Source organism: Rhinichthys klamathensis, unplaced genomic scaffold, assembly GCF_029890125.1.
Source record: "Rhinichthys klamathensis goyatoka isolate OS25496 unplaced genomic scaffold, OSU_Roscu_1.1 h1tg000014l_1, whole genome shotgun sequence".
NCBI lineage: Eukaryota > Metazoa > Chordata > Actinopteri > Cypriniformes > Leuciscidae > Rhinichthys > Rhinichthys klamathensis.
In genome coordinates this window covers 109,733-130,723 of record NW_026606566.1, presented here as the reverse complement: position 1 = coordinate 130,723, position 20,991 = coordinate 109,733, and the positions used below count along the sequence as shown (strand labels likewise).

At 38.9% G+C, this 20,991-nt stretch overlaps 1 protein-coding gene across 2 annotated transcripts in view; it reads left to right on the top strand.

The window, feature by feature from the left end:
- limk1a (LIM domain kinase 1a) overlaps window positions 1–20,991 on the top strand; it is a 72,736-nt gene that overhangs the window by 3,607 nt on the left and 48,138 nt on the right. Inside the window, exon 1 of one of the 2 annotated variants that reach the window (XM_056270721.1) lies at window positions 18,731–18,930. The exons of the other annotated variant lie outside the window; for it this stretch is intronic. Coding sequence (XP_056126696.1) covers window positions 18,737–18,930 — 194 coding nt within the window. The 5' untranslated portion in view covers window positions 18,731–18,736. Of the gene's footprint in view, window positions 1–18,730; window positions 18,931–20,991 lie in introns of those variants that run through there. 2 annotated transcript variants of the gene reach the window in all.

The window sequence follows — 20,991 nt, the reverse complement described above, 5'->3', positions numbered from 1 at the left end:
AGCTCAACATCTGTGCATCCTATCCTGTCTGTTCAGTAAACATGCAAATCTCACTTTAAGAACAGATGTTTTTCAAATCGTATCAGCCCTTGGAGCTTGCCTAGTCCTTCACTGCTGGGGAGTTTGCAACTGTTGTGAATATTCGGGAATGTTTTATTTTTTAAATAGAGATCTCGATTCTCCCACGATTCTGAATAATAAACACAATATCATGTCATTTGTCACTAGAGGGTCTGACAAAGTGATAATTGCTGCAGATTATATAAACAAAAAAATGAATGAATGATTCAATGACTCCCTCAAAGACTTCACTTGTTTCATTACTGGATGAATCAGCATTTCTGAACGAATTTATTGAATGAATGATTCAATGACAAATACATTTTATTAACAGTCGCCTGTAGTATTACCAGTCAATTAATACAATCTTTATTTGAAGCATTAAGTTACTTTCACATCACTGTTCCCAGGGGTTAAATTGGGATTTATTATGTGGGGGGGCTCTCTCCCTAGGGGGGTCCGGGGGTATGCGCCCGCCCCCCACCCCCCCCTGATTATTTTTTGTTGAAAAATAAACCATTAAATGGCACTTTCTGGAGAGTTTTGTGCAAAGAAATGGAGAAATTGAGTCTTACATGATACGTGAAAAACTGCAAGGTTAAGAGCATATACTTTGCATGGTTGTAGTATCAACAGGACATTTAGCATTTACTGTTAATCAGTCATCAATCTATCCTTGTGGAAAGGTTGCTTGGTAGCTAAAAGTAGGTCTAGCAAGTCTTATATTTCTGTAATTCACACAGATATACACAAGATACACAAATATGCTGACTGAATAGATTGCTAGTTTATTTTGAGTAGCCAGCTAGCAGTTATCTTGGCAGTTTGCTGATAATCCGGTGTCTGAAGTAAAATGCTAAAATCATCTCCTGAGAAAAATCACATGGCAAACCTAGTCTTGGTTATTTAATTTTGATTTAGTTTTATTTTCCTTACCTTTTCATTCAAGGCCAGAGCACTTTTTGTACATTTCTAGAACTTTTGCGCGCTTCCACATCCCGCGCAACTACGGATCTCTCAGGAACATTCATTATTGCTGCGTACATTTATCCGTGTCACCTAGATGCGCATGCGCGAGCGGTGCGCGATCATGGTCGACTGATAACGAGATTAAGCAGCTGAACAAGAATATGGTCGTGTTCCGATTGTTCTCATCTCAGCTCCGCTGAGACAAAATAGACATGGCATTTCAAAAGTCTTTCATTTATTGTCAGAAATATGTTTTCAAAAGCATCACTTTCATCAAATTTTATGTGACAATTTCCAGCTGACTGCAAACTGGCACATCATTCAGGACACAAACGACCAGGCTTATGTGCCGGGCCTGAGCCCCGGAGAGCCCCGGCCCAATTTAACCCCTGACTGTTCCTATTCGAACTATACACTTCTATCGCAGTACTTCTGTTATAATTTGAATTATTTTAAGACAGAAGTAATGATACTGTGTGGTTCAAACTGTTACTACTACTTACACATGACAACTGCTTCTCTCTTGGTCAGAACACACGGTTTACCCCCGGACCCCCCTAGGGAGAGAGCCCCCCCACATAATAAATCCCAATTTAACCCCTGGTTATGGTTATATGGGCATGGTTAGGTTATGGTTATTTGGGAATGGTTAGGTTAAGGTTATTAGGGAATGGTTAGGTTATGGTTATATGGGAATGGTTAGGTTATGGTTATATGGGCATGGTTAGGTTATGGTTATTTGGGAATGGTTAGGTTAAGGTTATTTGGGAATGGTTAGGTTAAGGTTATTAGGGAATGGTTAGGTTATGGTTATATGGGAATGGTTAGGTTATAGTTATATGGGAATGGTTAGGTTATGGTTATAAGGGAATGGTTAGGTTATGGTTATATGGGAATGGTTAGGTTATGGTTATATGGGAATGGTTAGGTTATGGTTATAAGGGGAATGGTTAGGTTATGGTTATATGGGAATGGTTAGGTTATGGTAATGGTTAGAGAGCTGCATTTGTAGGTCGTAGACAGCAAGGCTGCTCACAACATTTTGAAACCAAACACATTAATGTGTTATTTTGCTCTGCTTATGTTTTTTTATTAAAACCTTCTTTTGGTAACTTGAAATTTCTGCATCCACATTTCCGAAGAGCGTCAGAAATAAGATGCTTACAGTACAGATACTCAGCTCTTAGTGCTGGAACACGGCTGCTTTTGTCTTTGCTTGCTGAGTTCTCCTCTTGTTTTGAGCCGTTTTCTTTATAAATTGCTTCTTTCCCAATAATCCATTAGGCCACTGTTTGGTCAGCCATGCCGACGGGAGGAATCCTGACAGCTGCACACATTTCACTGCACTCTGGGGATTGCTTTCTTGAGTCAATAACTGGGAAGCTCTTGGTGTTACTTGAGCCCAGGTGTGTGGACGCCACTCTGCAGCTTCTGCTGAAAACATGCTCAGGATAATGAAAGTGATTTGACGTTGCACAGTTCCTCTGAACTACAGCGGAGAAAGCCGCTTCAGCATCAGAGGCAGTGGGGGAAACATGTGAATGCATGAAAGACTCATTGTGTAACTCTGAATAAATGTGTGTGTGTGATCTAGGTGTTTGTTTGTGAACATAAGTGCTTGAGTGAGCAGAGGCGGGGTGAAGTTTGGGGCGATTGTAAGGGTGTTGTGTGCTGATCCGATTAAGAGTTCCTCCTCGCGTCTCTGCTGTAGATGTGACTCGGGTTCCTCCTTCATGTGTGTCTGCGGGAGTTTTCTCCTGTTCTCTGGTCCAGCAAGTGAAAATATAGGGCCTTATGATTTCAGAAAAAACATGAACGTCAGTTTATTTTGTAATTATAAACATAATTTTAATTTTGGATGAATAAATCAGACATAAGGCTGCACATTTAATGTAATGACGATATGGACTGGTGTGTGTGTGTGAATATGTATAATCATAAAATGATTCATGTTATGCATTAACAAGTGCAGTTACAAATAATATTGCATGTTTGTTTATTGGAAATTTGACAGTAAAGCACTGAGTTTGAATTGAGATGCAGATAACTTTTATTAACAACAGTAATGTGCAAAACCCTGATTTTTATAGGAAAAAATTTAATATTCGGCTCTTATTAAATGTAGCATACTGCACATCAAATCAGGAAAACATCTCAGAATCCTCCATTGTAATGAATTATGATTGTACCAAATCCTTGTTGATGTACATAAAGACTTCATCCTACTCTGTAAGATTGTACATTTTACATCCTTGTCTGGACTTTACATTTTAATATTAGAAACAGTACTAATAGTATTAGTTAGATGCCAGATATTCTATATTCTTTTAATTCATGAGTCTAAATAATGTTTTTTTTATAAGAATAGAGATCACAGTTTCCAACGATTCTGAAAACAAAACATTAGACAACCAAACAAAATAATATGTGATTTACTTGAGGTTCTGACAAAATGTTCTATTTAATGTTAAAAATTATTCTATTTATATAAATGTCTGAAATTGTATAAATGAGTCTTTTAAAAATATTTATTAATTTAAATGAATTAATTATGTAAAAATTTTGAAATGACTGAATTAATGAATAATGGTCACTTGTTTCGTCCAGAGTTTTGAAAGAATCTACCGGCATAATGTAACGTATACAATCTTTATGTGAAGCGTAACATAAGTTTCAAAGATCAGTTACTTATTTTGATCGCGTCTGCCGCAACATCAGAGTCTATATCCGGACTATAAACTTTTATCCCAATACTTTCGCTATCATTTAATGTTTGCGACACAGAGATATGGCCTACTGTGTGGTATGAGGAATCAGTCTGGAGCACAAACTCTGCAGGACGGCATCCACCATTTGCAATGCTATGCAAAGTTATTGAATATATGCTCATTACTTGGGCTTCTAGTATTATTGGGCATACTGTACTAAGTGACATGCTGTGGTAATCGAAGCGTTGTTTTAGCCTAATCTGGTTGCATAGAATTTTTTTTTTTTTTTTTGTCTGATTATTGCACATGCTGTGTTAAAGTTAGCTCATGCTTGTGTGTCTTAAGCTTATCTAGATTATTGGTTAACATACTGTGCAAATACACATTACGTTCAGCGCAGAGATCTGTCATTCAACACTAACAACATTGTAGCTTGATGATGATGTAACTCATTGATGAATGAGTGTGTAATCATGGGAGTCGTCATCTTCACCTCCACAACAATGCAAGTCAGTACGACGGGAGCATAAATCATGTTCATGAATGAGGAAGCACACTGTACTTCATAGCTTAGCTGCGCACTGCATCTGACTCAGAGCTACAGGGTGTATGCTTCCCCGACCGGACTACACTAGTTTTAATACTAGTTCTATGGTTATGTGACATGCTTCTTGTATCAGTTGTTGCCGCTAGTCTGAGCTATTGCTGTAGGGTGTATGCTTCCCCTGCCAAACTACACTAGTTTTAGCAATAGTTCTGTGATTATACGACATGCTTGTTGTATCAGTTGTTGCTGCCGCTAAGTGTGTAAGCTTCCCCGAATAGATCCCATACACTGTTAAATTGGCTACAGCAACATGCTTGTTGCAATGTGTCCTTGCTTCAGGGCTCGAATTTCGCCGCGGGATTGCGGGTATTGCGCATAATTCTAATCATTCCCGCAGGTCTCCCATTTATAATACGGGAAATTCCCGCAATCGTAAACCACACAGATTATAAAATCAAATCATTCTTTTAACAACTCTCTGCCAGACGCAATTTCACAAACAGCGTGAGTGTTCAGCGGTGCCGCCATCTTCTATCTCTTCTCTCAAAATCTGTTGTGCAAGGCAAGCATCAGCGCTGCGGCGATAATACACACTCGCGTTCAGGAGTCGGGACATGACGGAATATTCACTTGCACAATCGGGCCAGCAGTGCATCGTGACTGAGGTTTACCATTTGCACGTCTTTTTGTCTTACCACCAGTTTAAACATTCAAGCGATTTTAAACTAATCAGTGCTCGCGCGCTCTCTGAGAGATTATTTTCGAAGCGCACATTCATAGAAAATCCGCCTCAAAAACAGCTGGCCAGTAACAAAAGTTATTTTTCGCGGATTATATTGCGGTCTTCGTGAGTATACTCTAAACATAGTCGCTTTTGTCTTTAATAAGCATAAAACGCATGCCAGTAATGAACACAGGATCCGTGCACTAGCTCTTAAAGTGACGGCAGCCATATGTGTGTGTCATTAATTTTGTTGTCAAAACAACAAAAGATAGCTTTAAATTAAAGGAATCAGGATTATTAGCCTACGTATTTAATATTTTCAGGACTAAAATACTACCCAGTGTTATTTTCCATTTGATTACTTTATTCAGTTTCTGTAGCATATATGAATACTAGTGTTAGACCTACACTACCGTTCAAAAGTTTGGGGTCGGTACGATTTTAAATACTTTTAAAAGAATTCTCTTCTGCTAACCATGGCTGCGCTTATTTGATTAAAAATACAACAAAAATCGGTTATAGTATTAAATATTATTCCAGTGTAAATCAGCTGTTTTCTGTGTGAATATATAGTAAAGTGTAATTTATTCCTGTGATCAAAGCTGAATTTTCAGCATCACCAGTGTCAGTGTCTTCAGTGTCAAATGATCCTTCACAAATCAGTATAATATGAGGATTTGATGCTCAAGAAACATTTATTATTATTATCAATGTTGAAACAGTTGTTGGTCTGTCAGTTGTACAGTTTTTTTTTTTTTTTTTAGGGTTCTTTGATGAATAGGAAGTTCAAAAGAACAGCATTTGTTTGAAATAGAATCTTTTGTAACATTATAAATGTCTTTACTGTCCTTGATAAATAAAAGTATTGATTTCTTTCCTCCAAAAAATAAAAATAAAATTCTCACTGACCCCAAACTTTTGAACGGTAGTGTATTCAAAAACTTTTCTCTTTATTTGTCTTTATTTGTATCTTTATTATATTGTATTTATTTGTGCTACTTTTTTCAATTTTAATTAAACAATTTAAATCAAGCTTCCTTGTGTTGTGTAAATTTACAACCCCATTGTAAAAATCCAATGAGCGCAAACATTTAGGCAAGATAAATGTAATAATTTTGTTTGGAAAAAAATGCGTAGCGTCAGTTTTGACAGGTCACGTTAGTCAAGCTCGCATCAGCTGACTGTCAGCTGATCCACGTCTACCTATAGGAATACAACGCCTATCACTGTATACATAAATAAGCTCCTTCAGTATTATCAGCAGCTATCGCGTTTCTCAGGAGCTAATTACCCTCCTCCCTCCCCAGCTCCACTCGTCAGTCAGGATGGCATTCTGATTACCCCTGAATCAGACTAAAATTCTCTAATTATGTGGTACATTTAAAATGGATTAATAATATCTGCAATACATTCATGTTGGTTCTGTTCTGTTTGCCCTAAGGGGGGTTGTTGCTGCTCTTATCCATGCTAGGCAGACTGGATGCGCAGGGAGTTCTTTATTTTACCCTCTCAAACTTGTTTGTTGTAATTGACGCTAACAACTGCACTGCTGAGATCCTGAATATGGCAGACTCTCTACTCTTCATGAGGCTAATGCAAAACCCAAAACTTACATATTGCGAAACACACAACCCACTCATATTTACACAATCGCTACCTCAAAGGCTCTTGGGAAACGCTCATTGAAGTGCTGAAGTCAAATTGTTGGCTGCTGATCCAGTCTGTTAAAACAATGTGTTTTATTCTTGGTTGTCACGTAGAAGACTAATATCTGACTAATCTGATATATCTGTGAGTCAGTTTCCAGAAGTTTGTTTGGAAAGTTGTTTGTATGATGAACACTTGTGAGGAAAAGTCTCTGCACTTGGTGAGGTTTGCAAAAGACACTTGAAGTTACAACAACATAAAATTTTGTTGTATTATGTGCATAAAATAATAGGTATTTAGCACTTTTGAAATCAGACATTCTGAACTAACTTACAGTGACAGAGATATGAGCAGTGTGTCGTCTGAAGGTCTTCGATCCAGTCACTAGCCGCGTTTCCTTTACAGATTTGCGCAAAACTTTAGCGATATTTTCTAAATGTTGATAAAAAACTATTGCGAAATGAAGGCGTTTCTATTAACCGATGTCATGCGACTGAAACGTAATTTTTCCTCATTCCAAACATGGCAATGGATGTTGGCAGGTTTATGTATACCACAGCCACCGCACTGGCCATTATTGTTAATGAAGGAGACGTGTGTGTGTTATCCAGCATTAATGGCAAGACCCTTATACTGAGAGCGGCACATATGAGGAGTTTCTCCCTCCTTCTGCTTCAAGCTCTTGATAAATTGTGGCATTTCTTTGTGGTTTACAGTCCAGTATTCCTGTAATACTTTAGTCTTTTATGAGTTTAATGAAGAACTCTGTCTCGTCTTCTGTCCAAACACACCGCGTTTTCTTTAACGAATGATCGACTGTTGCGTACGTCAGGTGACCTGTAGATGTGAAAAAAAAATTCCATTGCAGTTTTGCAAAATATTCCCTTTTCGAATTGCCTGAAAAACACCTCATGCGAGCGTAAAAACTTTTTTGCGGTCATATGGGAGTTTTTGCAAAATTGACGTGTTTCCATTAGGCGTATTTTCAATTCGCAATTTCAATTTGCGCAATTTGAAGGGTAATTGAAACGCGGCTTCTGGTCTCCACCGGAGCGGATCTGTTTTGTGTTTTGTGACGCGTGACTCAAACGCTCCGCTCTCCACCCAGATATAAAAGTTGCGGTCGGTCAATGAAGATCTGACGGATGAACTTGAGGCTGGATTGGATTCTTGTCGTGTCTCTAAAGTGTTTAAACCTTTCAGTTTAATGGACGTCGCCATATACTTTGGTCATTGTCCATATTGTTACTGGTAAGAGAATACGGGCTTGACTCCCATTGCACATTCAGACAGTATTGTATTCGAGACGCTACTGTAAGTTGCTGTTTGAACGGGACATTTCGAGACTCACACCTGTAAGTAGATGGGGTTGTCAATCCCAAAAACTGACAGTGTGAATGTATGTAATAAAGTGGGCCTTATGCAGATATACAAAGGTCTGTCTACGTAACACCTCACTGTGTCATCACTTCCTTTACAACAGTGGACACGGCTGTTGTTTTTTTGAGACTTGGTGTCACATTGTAATGACCAAATGCAGAAGTTGAACTTCCCTAATAGTGGTGAACCGCATAGAGCTGCCCCCTCATCTTCCGTGTGAGATTGAGAGCCGGTGATTTTCCATCACGTCTGTTATTGTCCTAACACACTTTAATCCGGCGATGGAGGATCAGTTCTTACTTTTTTCCTCAGGACATTCTAGATCCGCTTAGGTACCCGCTGAATGAACGAACAACCGGATCTATTTGTGCCAGCTGCCGAGTTTATGACGCAGTACAATAGGGCTGGAATCACGAAGCGATCTCTAGGCTGGCTAATCATCAGCTCTAATCATGAGGAAATAATTGCATCAGTGTGAGGTGATTAGCTCTGAGCTCTGACGAGGTGTTTGGTTTTATAAAAGTGCCGTTTCTTGTGGTCGACATGCAGCCGGTGTCAACCAGATTTTCCAGTTTAGATTGAAGAATATTTCAGGGGAATTTACTCTCTTACTTGTAATACTTTCATTTGCCCTTTTGAATTTCGTTCTGATGGCATTCTTGCAAATATCTGTAAATACCCATTATTTGAAACATCAACAAAGTACCTAAAGTTTGAATAAGGCATCCCAGAAATTTCTTTAATGGTGAATCTTTTCAATCTGGTTGTGGGAATTTGCCTCACACTGGATACTTTTATTAAGATTTGTTTCGGTTTCCATGTTGGTCATAGATCTGTGTTCCTGTGATCAGTTTTAATGAGAGTTAAGGCTGGGGTGGGCGATATGGCAAAAATATAGCACTTTTTTTTTTGGCAGAATAATAAACCACAATCGTATGATTATTTTTCATGTTGGTTTTTAAGACTACTTTGTAAGTCAATAAGCAGTACAGCAAAACTAATTTCCCTATTAGAAAAAAAAACCTGTCTTACAAGGTAAAAAAAAAAAAAGAAAAGAAAAAAAGAATGACAGACCATTTTGGCCAAAGTAGGTGTGGAAATATTTTTTATTTGATATTTTTGTTATTATAAATAAGAACAAAGATGCAAATCACAAATAATAGGACACATACAAGATACAAATTCCAAACATTTTTTTAATTCGACACAGTAGCATTCACGGAAGAAATTGAATAGCCGGGTATAAAATAAAACACTGTACTGTTTGAGTTAAATATGCACTGATGCTACTGAAGTTATTCAGTCTAGAGCAGTGAGTGAGGTTTGTTTCTTTGTGTTTTGTTTGATTAACATTAATGACACAAATGGCAGCAGGTTTGTTAGGCTGCTGTCACTTTAAGAGCCAAAGCCGGGATCTATTATACTGACACACATCAATTTTTCAGCTTTTTAAGCTCATGTAAGATATAAATAACTTGTGTTTGTGTATTTGACTGTTTAAGCGCAATGGGACGGCGGCGTGAGAACTGTAGCACGATACTACAATCTCTCTTCAAAAGCAGATCGTGGAGACATTTTAATCGTTAATAATTATCTAATATCGTGGTATCGCTCACCCCTAGGTTGTGGCTTGTAAAATGTTTTAGGGAGAGTTCATTATTAGGGTTGGGATTAGAGATTGATTGCTTTAAGATGAATGCTACTCCATCCATAGCAAACAAAAGATCTATTGATGACTTGGCAAAATCATGTGACCGTCAGCTAAAGTTTGGATTCACAGCACTCGGCACAATTCCAGTACCAGGAACAATCCTTGTTGCCCCTGAATTTTTTTTTTTTATCCATCCGATTTTAAGGACAGAATTAAGAGTTTGAACAGTGTCCTTAAAGGCCCCCTGAAATCAAAATGTAAGTTTTTTAGCTTCTATATGAATACACTCACCTAAAGGAACACCATACTAATTCTGTGTTTGACCCCCTTTCGCCTTCAGAACTGCCTTAATTCTACGTGGCATTGATTCAACAAGGTGCTGAAAGCATTCTTTAGAAATGTTGGCCCATATTGATAGGATAGCATCTTGCAGTTGATGGAGATTTGTGGGATGCACATCCAGGGCACAAAGCTCCCGTTCCACCACATCCCAAAGATGCTCTATTGGGTTGAGATCTGGTGACTGTGGGGGCCATTTTAGTACAGTGAACTCATTGTCATGTTCAAGAAACCAATTTGAAATGATTCGAGCTTTGTGACATGGTGCATTATCCTGCTGAAAGTAGCCATCAGAGGATGGGTACATGGTGGCCATAAAGGGATGGACATGGTCAGAAACAATGCTCAGGTAGGCTGTGGCATTTAAACGATGCCCAATTGGCACTAAGGGGCCTAAAGTGTGCCAAGAAAACATCCCCCACACCATTACACCACCACCACCAGCCTGCACAGTGGTAACAAGGCATGATGGATCCATGTTCTTATTCTGTTTACGCCAAATTTTGACTCTACCATCTGAATGTCTCAACAAAAATCGAGACTCATCAGACCAGGCAACATTTTTCCAGTCTTCAAATGTCCAATTTTGGTGAGCTCTTGCAAATTGTAGCCTCTTTTTCCTATTTGTAGTGGAGATGAGTGGTACCCGGTGGGGTCTTCTGCTGTTATAGCCCATCCGCCTCAAGGTTGTGCGTGTTGTGGCTTCACAAATGCTTTGCTGCATACCTCGGTTGTAACGAGTGGTTATTTCAGTCAAAGTTGCTCTTCTATCAGCTTGAATCAGTCGGCCCATTCTCCTCTGACCTCTAGCATCAACAAGGCATTTTCGCCCACAGGACTGCCGCATACTGGATGTTTTTCCCTTTTCACACCATTCTTTGTAAACCCTAGAAATGGTTGTGCGTGAAAATCCCAGTAACTGAGCAGATTGTGAAATACTCAGACCGGCCCGTCTGGCACCAACAACCATGCCACGCTCAAAATTGCTTAAATCACCTTTCTTTCCCATTCTGACATTCAGTTTGGAGTTCAGGAGATTGTCTTGACCAGGACCACACCCCTAAATGCATTGAAGCAACTGCCATGTGATTGGTTGATTAGATAATTGTATTAATGAGAAATTGAACAGGTGTTCCTAATAATCCTTTAGGTGAGTGTATGTTAGCCTTAAGGTTATGAATAAGCTGGTGTGTTCCAAAACAATGACAAATGACAATCTCAGTGTCTCACTTCCGCTGAAATGGATCACAGATTTTTATGACATCACCGCGGACTTCAGCTTTTCGTCACATCTTCTGTACAATCAAATGCTCTCTAGAATGTATTGTATCATCAGCGCTCGAATTCGCTTCCATGGTGCTGTCAAGTACAAAGTGCAGTCTGTGAGGTAAACTAAACACTATTGGCTATTTGGACAGGTGGAGGAGCCATTCAATATGTCCCGCCTTAGCTTCCTGTTTCAGTGGAAATAACGTCAAAGCATCATACAAAGCTGCTCGTTCAAAGGCACTTCAGTGGGTCTTAAGGATGTCATTTCCCTCCATTTTTTTGGTACTGTTTAGTGGTCAAGAAATATGGTGTACTGTATAGGGGACAGGAATGTTGTCTTATGACTATTAACTTATTTTGATTCAGGGACACATCTGTCCAACTTGGCAAAATAATAGTCACCTACTGGAGTATTTTCATGGGCATATCCTTTGTTCTGCTAAGTCTGCAAAAGCATTTCCATTGGATCTGGAAATTGGCAAGATTGTGAAACCGTCTCAGTGGTAGGGCTGAGCTGCAGAGATGGAGGACGTTTGGCAAGGACATCTGGGTCAGAGGGAAAGAGAGGGCTGTGGAGACGGGGCTTTGAGATCTGCCGTGAGAGGAGAGCGGCGAAGACTGATTAAAGGGGTCATTTTGTTCCCATCTGTGACACAAGCAGCTTACACCTGAGCCACACCTGGCAAGGTTTATTACAGATCCTGGACAGGACATGCAAATATGGGTTTAGTTCATTTTTCCTTACTTTGTTTTTTTTCTGTTCTCAATTTACACCAGTGTTTTGCCAGATGAGAAGTTTATTCTATGTATTATCTTTTTACAATTTTAATTCATTTTATAAGTGTATCATTTATCTCCTTTAATTCCTTTTATAACTGCTTTAATTCCCCCTGCTTTTATTTTGTGTCTATGTGTCTATTGTCTATGCAAAGCTCTATGAATTGCTATAGTGTGATTATTATAATAATCCCTTTCTATGTAAAGCTTTTGAATAACTGTTTGAATATTCCTTGCTTTTATTTTGTTATTATGTCCTCTATGTAAAGCACTTTGAATTGCAATAGTGTATGAAATGTGCTATATAAATAAACTTGCCTTAATTTAAATATCAGTATAGTTCTCTTTTAAAACTGTACTGAGATAAAGCTCTGGTGAGATTTTAGGTCATGGAAGAGATTGGAAGAAACCTGCAGAGTAAAGCAGTTTGAGAACTCATCCGCCATGTGAACAGACTCGAGTGACAGTGAGCAAAGAACACTTGTGTAAAACGCCTTTGTGACGTGGTTTATTTGGGAGGATGCTAGTTGTCCCTTGGGTGGGAAAGCACAGTTTGCCTTGGAAGACGTAAATAGGGCATTAATTCCATGGGAAAATGGCTCTGATGCAGAGTTTTCTGTTCCCGAACTCTCAGCAGGGGCCAAAATCACATGAGAAAATAGTCAGAGATAGCGAAGAAAAAGTAGGAATTCACAACAGAGTTTAATAAAGCGTACACAGCACTGGCTTTACTGTAGGGGCAGATTGTCATCACCCCAACAACAGGCCGCTTTACTGAGCTCTAATGACATTAGATGAACATCATATTAAATGCATTAAGAGTAGTTACAAGGGTGACTTTACTAGACGTGGTTAAGGGTGTTCTGGGTGATTGCTTGGTGATTGGCCGAAACCGTCTAGATATGGCTCTGCGACCTGTGGGGGTTTTCACCAGTTTAGCCTTCTGCTAATCCACCAGTCTTATCTTTTTCGTTAAAGTTAGACTTCTAAAATGTGATATTTGGGATTGAAGGTTTATTCAAATCACTAACCCTAATATGAGCATTGGAAATAGTGATGCTTGACATAGCCAACACCAATACAATCTTTCAGCTGTCTTCATTAGGACAACTCTACTGTGGACACTATTGCCATTTTTCCCTAAAAGTCTTACAATAAGGGTGTGCTACTCACCCCAGTTCATTTTAGCCAACAATAACCTTAAATCATCTCCACATGTGTTGCGAAACGCATTACATCTAGAATACTTCCAGTGTTTTCCAGTGACATAATGAACACAGGACAGTAACTTTCCCCTCTGAGCACCGCTTCCTCCTGAGGTTTCTTTCTTACTTTCAGGGAGTTTTTACCCTGCCACCGTTGCCTTGTTTTCATTCCCGAAAGGATTTCAGCCCCAACCCCTGTAATGCTGCTCTGTGGTAATTGCCATAGGTAAAAACAGCATGTAAATGAATGGAGTTTCCATCCGCGCCGCTGGGAAAGTGGCATGAGAACATCAGTGCGCACAGAGACCCTGTTCCTCTTGGAGCATCAATCATGAAGTTAGTTTCATGGAGGGATGAGTGCAGTTAATCAGCAGCAACACAAACATCTGCTGCAAACATCCCATTCATTCACCGCATCACAGGAGGTTTAGCCTCAGTGATGAAAATAAACTGGCTGGATTGAAAACCTAAAGCCATTGTAGTTTGATGATGATGAGGATGATGATGATGACAATGGAAGTCAAGAATGATTACGCATGAGTTCCAAGCTTTTTTACTTTTACGATCAAGAACCTGGTCATAACTATGAAGGTAAAAGAGTAGCAAAAATCGAGAACATGTAGATGTGAATTTGAGAACTTGTACAATAAATATTTGTACTTGTACGCTAAAATTTACACTCACAGCTCCAATGTGAAAACCTGTATACCAAAAGGGTAACACTTTACTTGAAGGGGTGTGCATAAGACTGACATGACACATGTCATGAATATGAAGGAGGTTTCATGCATGTTTTTGACAACTGTCATTAAGTGTCATTCGCTCAATTATGACATTTTTAATGCAAATATGACATTGTTTTAGATGTTTTTGTCATGACAACTTGACAGAAACCAATACATCATAACCTGTCAGTGTCTTTGTCATGACATCTTGACATTACTAAGACAACACAACCTGTCATAAATCATAAAAATGACATAGCAGATTAATGATCAAACTTAAGAAACCACTTAGCTTTATGGGTTAACATTACATTAAACTGGCATGTGGTTGGTTTTAACATTAGCTGTCATGAGGCCATTATAACATTTTAATGACACATTCAATTTGTACCACTGTAGTTGAGGTCAAGAAAAATATTCATGACACAGTTATAATGCCTCATGACAGCCAATGTCAAAACCAACCACATGACAGTTTAATGTAATGTTAACCCATAAAGCTAAGTGGTTTCTTAAGTTTGATAATGAATCTGCTATGTCATGTTTATGACATATTTATGTCAAGTTGTCATAACAAAGACACTGACAGGTATGATGTATTGGTTTCTGTCAAGTTGTCATGACAAAAACATCTCAAACAATGTCATATTTGCATTAAAAATGTCATAATTGAGCGAATGATACATAATGACAGTTGTCATAAACATGCATAAAACCTCCTTCATATTCTTGACATGTGTCATGTCATGATTATGAAGGTGTCATGTCAGTCTTATGCACACCCCTTCAAGTAAAGTGTTACCAATACGAATCTAAAGATGAATGTTGAGATTTGCACTCGCAGACAATAGTCACAAACCTGTATTCTGAATTTGAAGCTGTTGTTGACAAGTAGTCACAAATGTGTGAAATGCCATTCACAGAAGTACAATGACAGACACAAACTTGTAGTGCATATTTGCACTTTTTTCTTTCATTCACATTCGCAGTACAACCTCAATTAGGCATTTGCAACTTCTCAAATCTGCCACTGCAATTTCACATATTCGTGCCTTGACTTTTGGAACTGAACCGATTCTTGATTCGACCAAATCCTAACATAAAAAATGAGGACGTGTGTGTCCAGTGCTTCTGTCCCCGCTGGGGAAGTGCTGGAGGGAAAGACAGGCAGGTGCTTTGAGTACAGCTCAGCGCAGGCCAGATCAGCTGACCTGAAACCAGCCTGAGGAACTACACACGCCGCTTCAGTGTCACTTCGACACGTTTCAGTTGATAGTCAGACTGGATTTCAACGTCTGTTCGATTTATCCCCTTAAAATAATCTGATGTCGTTCTGGCATTGCAGAAAAAGGTAAGACGAATTTGACAGAATAAACAAAATGACTCCAACGTGTATTAAATATAGTTCTGTGGCAGTACCATGGTAAAGGAGTATCAAGGATAGTATGTACAGCTAAAGAGGCGTAAAATATGTTTGAATCCTTTTCATAAATATAAATATGCTGTGTTTACTTACATTTGTTCAATTGTATAGATATTTTTGATCCTTTAACCCTTAAGTTAGATTCCATTATGAAAATCCCTGGCATAGATAATAACATGTAGTTCATAGGGAGAACATTTTTTTTTATTTATTTTTATTCTAATTTTTGTCATATTTATTTGCTTGGTCAGTGTTTTTGTTGTTTTAGGCTCTTTTGCTCAGGTAGGCTGTAAAGGTCTTTGACTGAACTGAAATAATTTGTGGAAGTCATACAGAACTGTAATACAGACCTATTGCATCCGCTACTGAAGAAATGCTGGTTCTGTCAACACTTTTTTAGTACCGACTAGGGGTGTAAGGATACCCTCATGCCACGATTCGATACACATCACGACACTGAACTCACGATACGATATTATTGTGATACTCCAAGACATATGGTAAAAGATTAACAGGAAAATGTACTGTTGATTGAAATGCTAAATTTGGTATTAAATTGTGTGTGTAAATGAATAGGCTTGGACTTGGTGCTGGAAACCCAATGCAGGACAATAGAGACACCAGGATATCAATATTCATGATTCTGAAGCTGGCAATTTTAGACAAATATGCTTGCACTATATATTTATAATATTTATATATATATATAAAAAATATAGGCCACTTTTTACTGGTACGCTGTAAAAAGTGATCAGTTGACTTAGCTTAAAAAAAGTGAGTGGACCCGTTGCCTTAAAATTATTAAGTAAATAAACGTCATGCGTAATTGAGAAATGTAAGTTATGTGGAATTGTCAAGTTCACACAACTTAACTTTTTCAATACCCATGAAGTTTATTTACTTAATAATTTTAAGTTGTGTGAACTTGACAATTAGCCTACACAACTTAAAATTTTCAATTACGTATGACGTTTATTTACTTAATTTTAAGGCAACGGGTTTCCTCTCAGTCAACTGATCACTTTTACTGGTAACATCAGACATGTGGCATTATCAGGACCCACACATATTCCCCCATTGCATTATTATACAGTACATTATTTTCAACATTATATATACACTCACCGGCCACTTTATTAGGTACACCTGTCCAACTGCTCGTTAACACTTAATTTCTAAGCAGCCAATCACATGGCGGCAACTCAGTGCATTTAGGCATGTAGACATGGTCAAGACAATCTCCTGCAGTTCAAACCGAGCATCAGTATGGGGAAGAAAGTTGATTTGAGTGACTTTGAACGTGGCATGATTGTTGGTGCCAGAAGGGCTGGTCTGAGTATTTCAGAAACTGCTAATCTACTGGGATTTTCACGCACAACCATCTCTAGGGTTTACAGAGAATGGTCCGAAAAAGAAAAAACATCCAGTGAGCGGCAGTTCTGTGGGCGGAAATGCCTTGTTGATGCCAGAGGTCAGAGGAGAATGGCCAGACTGGTTCGAGCTAATAGAAGGGCAACAGTGACTGAAATAACCACTCGTTACAACCGAGGTGTGCAGCAAAGCATTTGTGAAGCCACAACACGCACAACCTTGAGGCGGATGGGCTACAACAGCAGAAGACTCCACCGGGTATCACTCATCTCCACTACAAATAGGAAAAAGAGGCTACAATTTGCAAGAGCTCACCAAAATTGAACAGTTGAAGACTGGAAAAATGTTGCCTGGTCTGATGAGTCTCGATTTCTGTTGAGACATTCAGATGTTAGAGTCAGAATTTGGCGTAAACAGAATGAGAACATGGAACCATCATGCCTTGTTACCACTGTGCAGGCTGGTGGTGGTGGTGTAATGGTGTGGGGGATGTTTTCCTGGCACACTTTAGGCCCCTTAGTGCCAATTGGGCATCGTTTAAATGCCACGGCCTACCTGAGCATTGTTTCTGACCATGTCCATCCCTTTATGGCCACCATGTACCCATCCTCTGATGGCTACTTCCACCATGTCACAAAGCTCTAATCATTTCAAATTGGTTTCTTGAACATGACAATGAGTTCACTGTACTAAAATGGCCTCCACAGTCACCAGATCTCAACCCAATAGAGCATCTTTGGGATGTGGTGGAACGGGAGATTCGCATCATGGATGTGCAGCCGACAAATCTGCGGCAACTGTGTGATGCCATCATGTCAATATGGACCAAACTCCCTGAGGAATGCTTCCAGCACCTTGTTGAATCTATTCCACGAAGAATTGAGGCAGTTCTGAAGGCAAAAGGGGGTCCAACCCGTTACTAGCATGGGGTACCTAATAAAGTGGCCGGTGAGTGTATATACAGTATAGTATAATGTAAGGATACCCTCATGCCACGATTCGATACACATCACGACACTGAACTCACGATACGATATTATTGTGATACTCCAAGACATATGGTAAAAGATTAACAGGAAAATGTACTGTTGATTGAAATGCTAAATTTGGTATTAAATTGTGTGTGTAAATGAATAGGCTTGGACTTGGTGCTGGAAACCCAATGCAGGACAATAGAGACACCAGGATATCAATATTCATGATTCTGAAGCTGGCAATTTTAGACAAATACGCTTGCACTATATATTTATAATATTTATATATATTTAAAAAATATAGGCCACTTTTTACTGGTACGCTGTAAAAAGTGATCAGTTGACTTAGCTTAATAAAGTGAGTGGACCCGTTGCCTTAAAATTATTAAGTAAATAAACGTCATGCGTAATTGAGAAATGTAAGTTATGTGGAATTGTCAAGTTCACACAACTTAACTTTTTCAATACCCTTGAAGTTTATTTACTTAATTATTTTAAGTTGTGTGAACTTGACAATTACACAACTTAAATTTTTTAATTACGTATGACGTTTATTTACTTAATTTTAAGGCAACAGGTTTCCTCTCAGTCAACTGATCACTTTTACTGGTAACATCAGACATATGGCATTATCAGGACCCACACATATTCCCCCATTGCATTATTATACAGTACATTATTTTCAACATTATATATATACAGTATAGTATAATGTAGTGACACAAACTCTAAAAACTTGTAATTTTTATTTTGGGTGAACTACACACAATACATATTGTTGCATTTTTGTATTGCGCTATATATTGTTACTCTCCTACTGGTACTGGTTCTGGTACTACCAGACAGTATGTTGGACAACCCTTATCACAGTGGTACACCGTCCAAAGCAAAAGGGGCGGTTGGCGTTTGACGCTTGTAGAGAGTGCTGTAGGAAGACAGGAAGCGTTGCTGATCGAGAGCTGGTGTCATGGGGTCACAGCGGCTCCCGAGGAAGCGCGAGTGTGTGCATCACAGCACAGGAAATGAGCAGACCTCGCCAGAGACGAGCGCTTCTGTGTCAGACATGAGCGGTCCTCCTGAAGCCCGTCAGGCGGTGCGAGCGCTCCCAGGACAGATGATCTCCTGCAGGAACCGGCGCTACCGGCGCGTGAAAGGCAGAAAGTAAGTCTGGACGGTGTCCTTCGCACCAGATCTCTCGCTTTCGTCAGTGTTTGGACTCTCGCAGTGCTCTGTTTTTGCATTCGCAGTCTTGGTGCTGGTGTGAATTGGGATTGTGTGGGATTGTGTCAACAAAACACTTCGATTGTTGTGAGTGAATCTTTTCGTTGGATGTCATTTTTCTCATGGTTCGTGCATCTGGTGATCAGTTAGGAAGGGTGTGTGTCGCCTGTAGCTTCACTTCTGTTTTTCCCCCAATGTTTCAGTTGTGATTGTGTAGGATGATAACGTCTCTTAACCCTTGAATTGTGTTTTCGATGCAGTACTTCAGTTATTTATTAACTGAATCAGCAGCAGTGTCTTTTCTCATCCGGTGGGCAACTTTTTCTTTCACGACTACTCATTTTTACTGGTCAACCAGTCATCCAGATTAGTAGGACTGACCCATAATCCCACATCTGGACAACAGCAGAGAGCTGTGTGCCGTACTGTACTGGTCTGACATAAGCTGACGAGTTTATGAGGTTAAGCTGACCAATATTTTCATATTATAAGCAATAATATATTACTTGCTACAGGATTGAGTTGATCTCCCAGTGTCACAATAATGATGTTTTTGTCTCTTTAAGCCGCAGCTTTCGAGCTAATAAACCAAAGCAGCATGGTTACGTTTGACTGCATTTAATTGTGAGTTCCCTGACCTGTGATGTACTGTGTAGTGTGTGTGAGAACCGTCTTCAGTGTGTTAGACTTGGAGCAGGAGAGCAGACGCATGCGCAGACTGACAGAAACAACAGAAGCGACTGCTAGCGGTTAGGAAACGTTACCCGCAACAAGCACACAGTTCATTTGTGTGTGTTGAGTCCTGTTAAACCGCTAGAGTACTGCAATATGTAGAGTAGAGGAATATGTAATCATATGTGATATCACGCAGGAACGTATACACTTTTACCATCAATTTCGCAGTAATTTGTAGTTCTTACACTGTAAAATAAGTTATGACAACATATGTTTTTACATTGCTTCAGCTCATCAAAATAAGTTAAGCAATTTTCAACTTTTTTACAAGTTTTACAAGATTCAACTCATTTTTTAAGTCAGTTTAATGTAATTTAAGTTGAATTTTTTTTTGCAGAATGACCCCATGCGACACGTGTCGTATATTCCAAGTGTTCAGTGGGTAAACGACAGGGTTTAGTGAAAATAAACCAAAATATAATGTATTATTTAACAGAATAACTGACCTTGGCCGTTGGTCTCAAGATTAATATAAACGTGGCATGAAATACAATGCCTAGAAATCCCCCAAAAGCACCCGTGCTCTTTCTCCGGACTCTGGCAGTCAGAATGAAAGTCGACAGATGTGAACTCGATAACTATGTGCAAGAGTAACTACTTCCCCTCAGAGAAGAAGATTCATGGATTGTGTTTCAAGTCCATTTTCATCTTGATTTCTCACAACTTATGTGTCTTTTCTTAAAGCTTGACGTCGGTCGATATTCGGGACATTCTTGTTTTATTCTCCTTTTGTGGTCTGAAAAAAAAAAAAGAGTGCATATTAAATGATTAAATGAAGTAAATGATGACTTAATTTTCATTTTAGGGTGAACTATCCCTTTCATTATGGAGGACCAGCTCTACCATATTTAAAAATAAATACAGAAATAAATAAATGCTCAATAAATAAATAAGCATACAATTAATTGCCCCAAAAAATACAATAAACAAATAAATGTAGGTAGAAATGAAATTATACAGTGAGACATAAATGTATATATCTCTTAATTAGCTTCTTTATTTATTCACCTTTGTAATAATTACCTTATTTGTTTATGTGCATGTTATAATATTTGTGTCTGTTTTATTCTTCCTTTGTATTTTTTTACCCTATTTATTTCTTCAATGCTATTTATTTCTGCCTGTCGTTTTTACATTTCTGTATCCATTTCTGCCTCATTATGCAAATGAGGAGGGGCTGTGTCTTAGAGGGTCAACTTCTGCCCATTGGTTGGTTAGCATTTTACTGCATCGGTCGAATCTACATGCCACCGGCCACAGTCACAA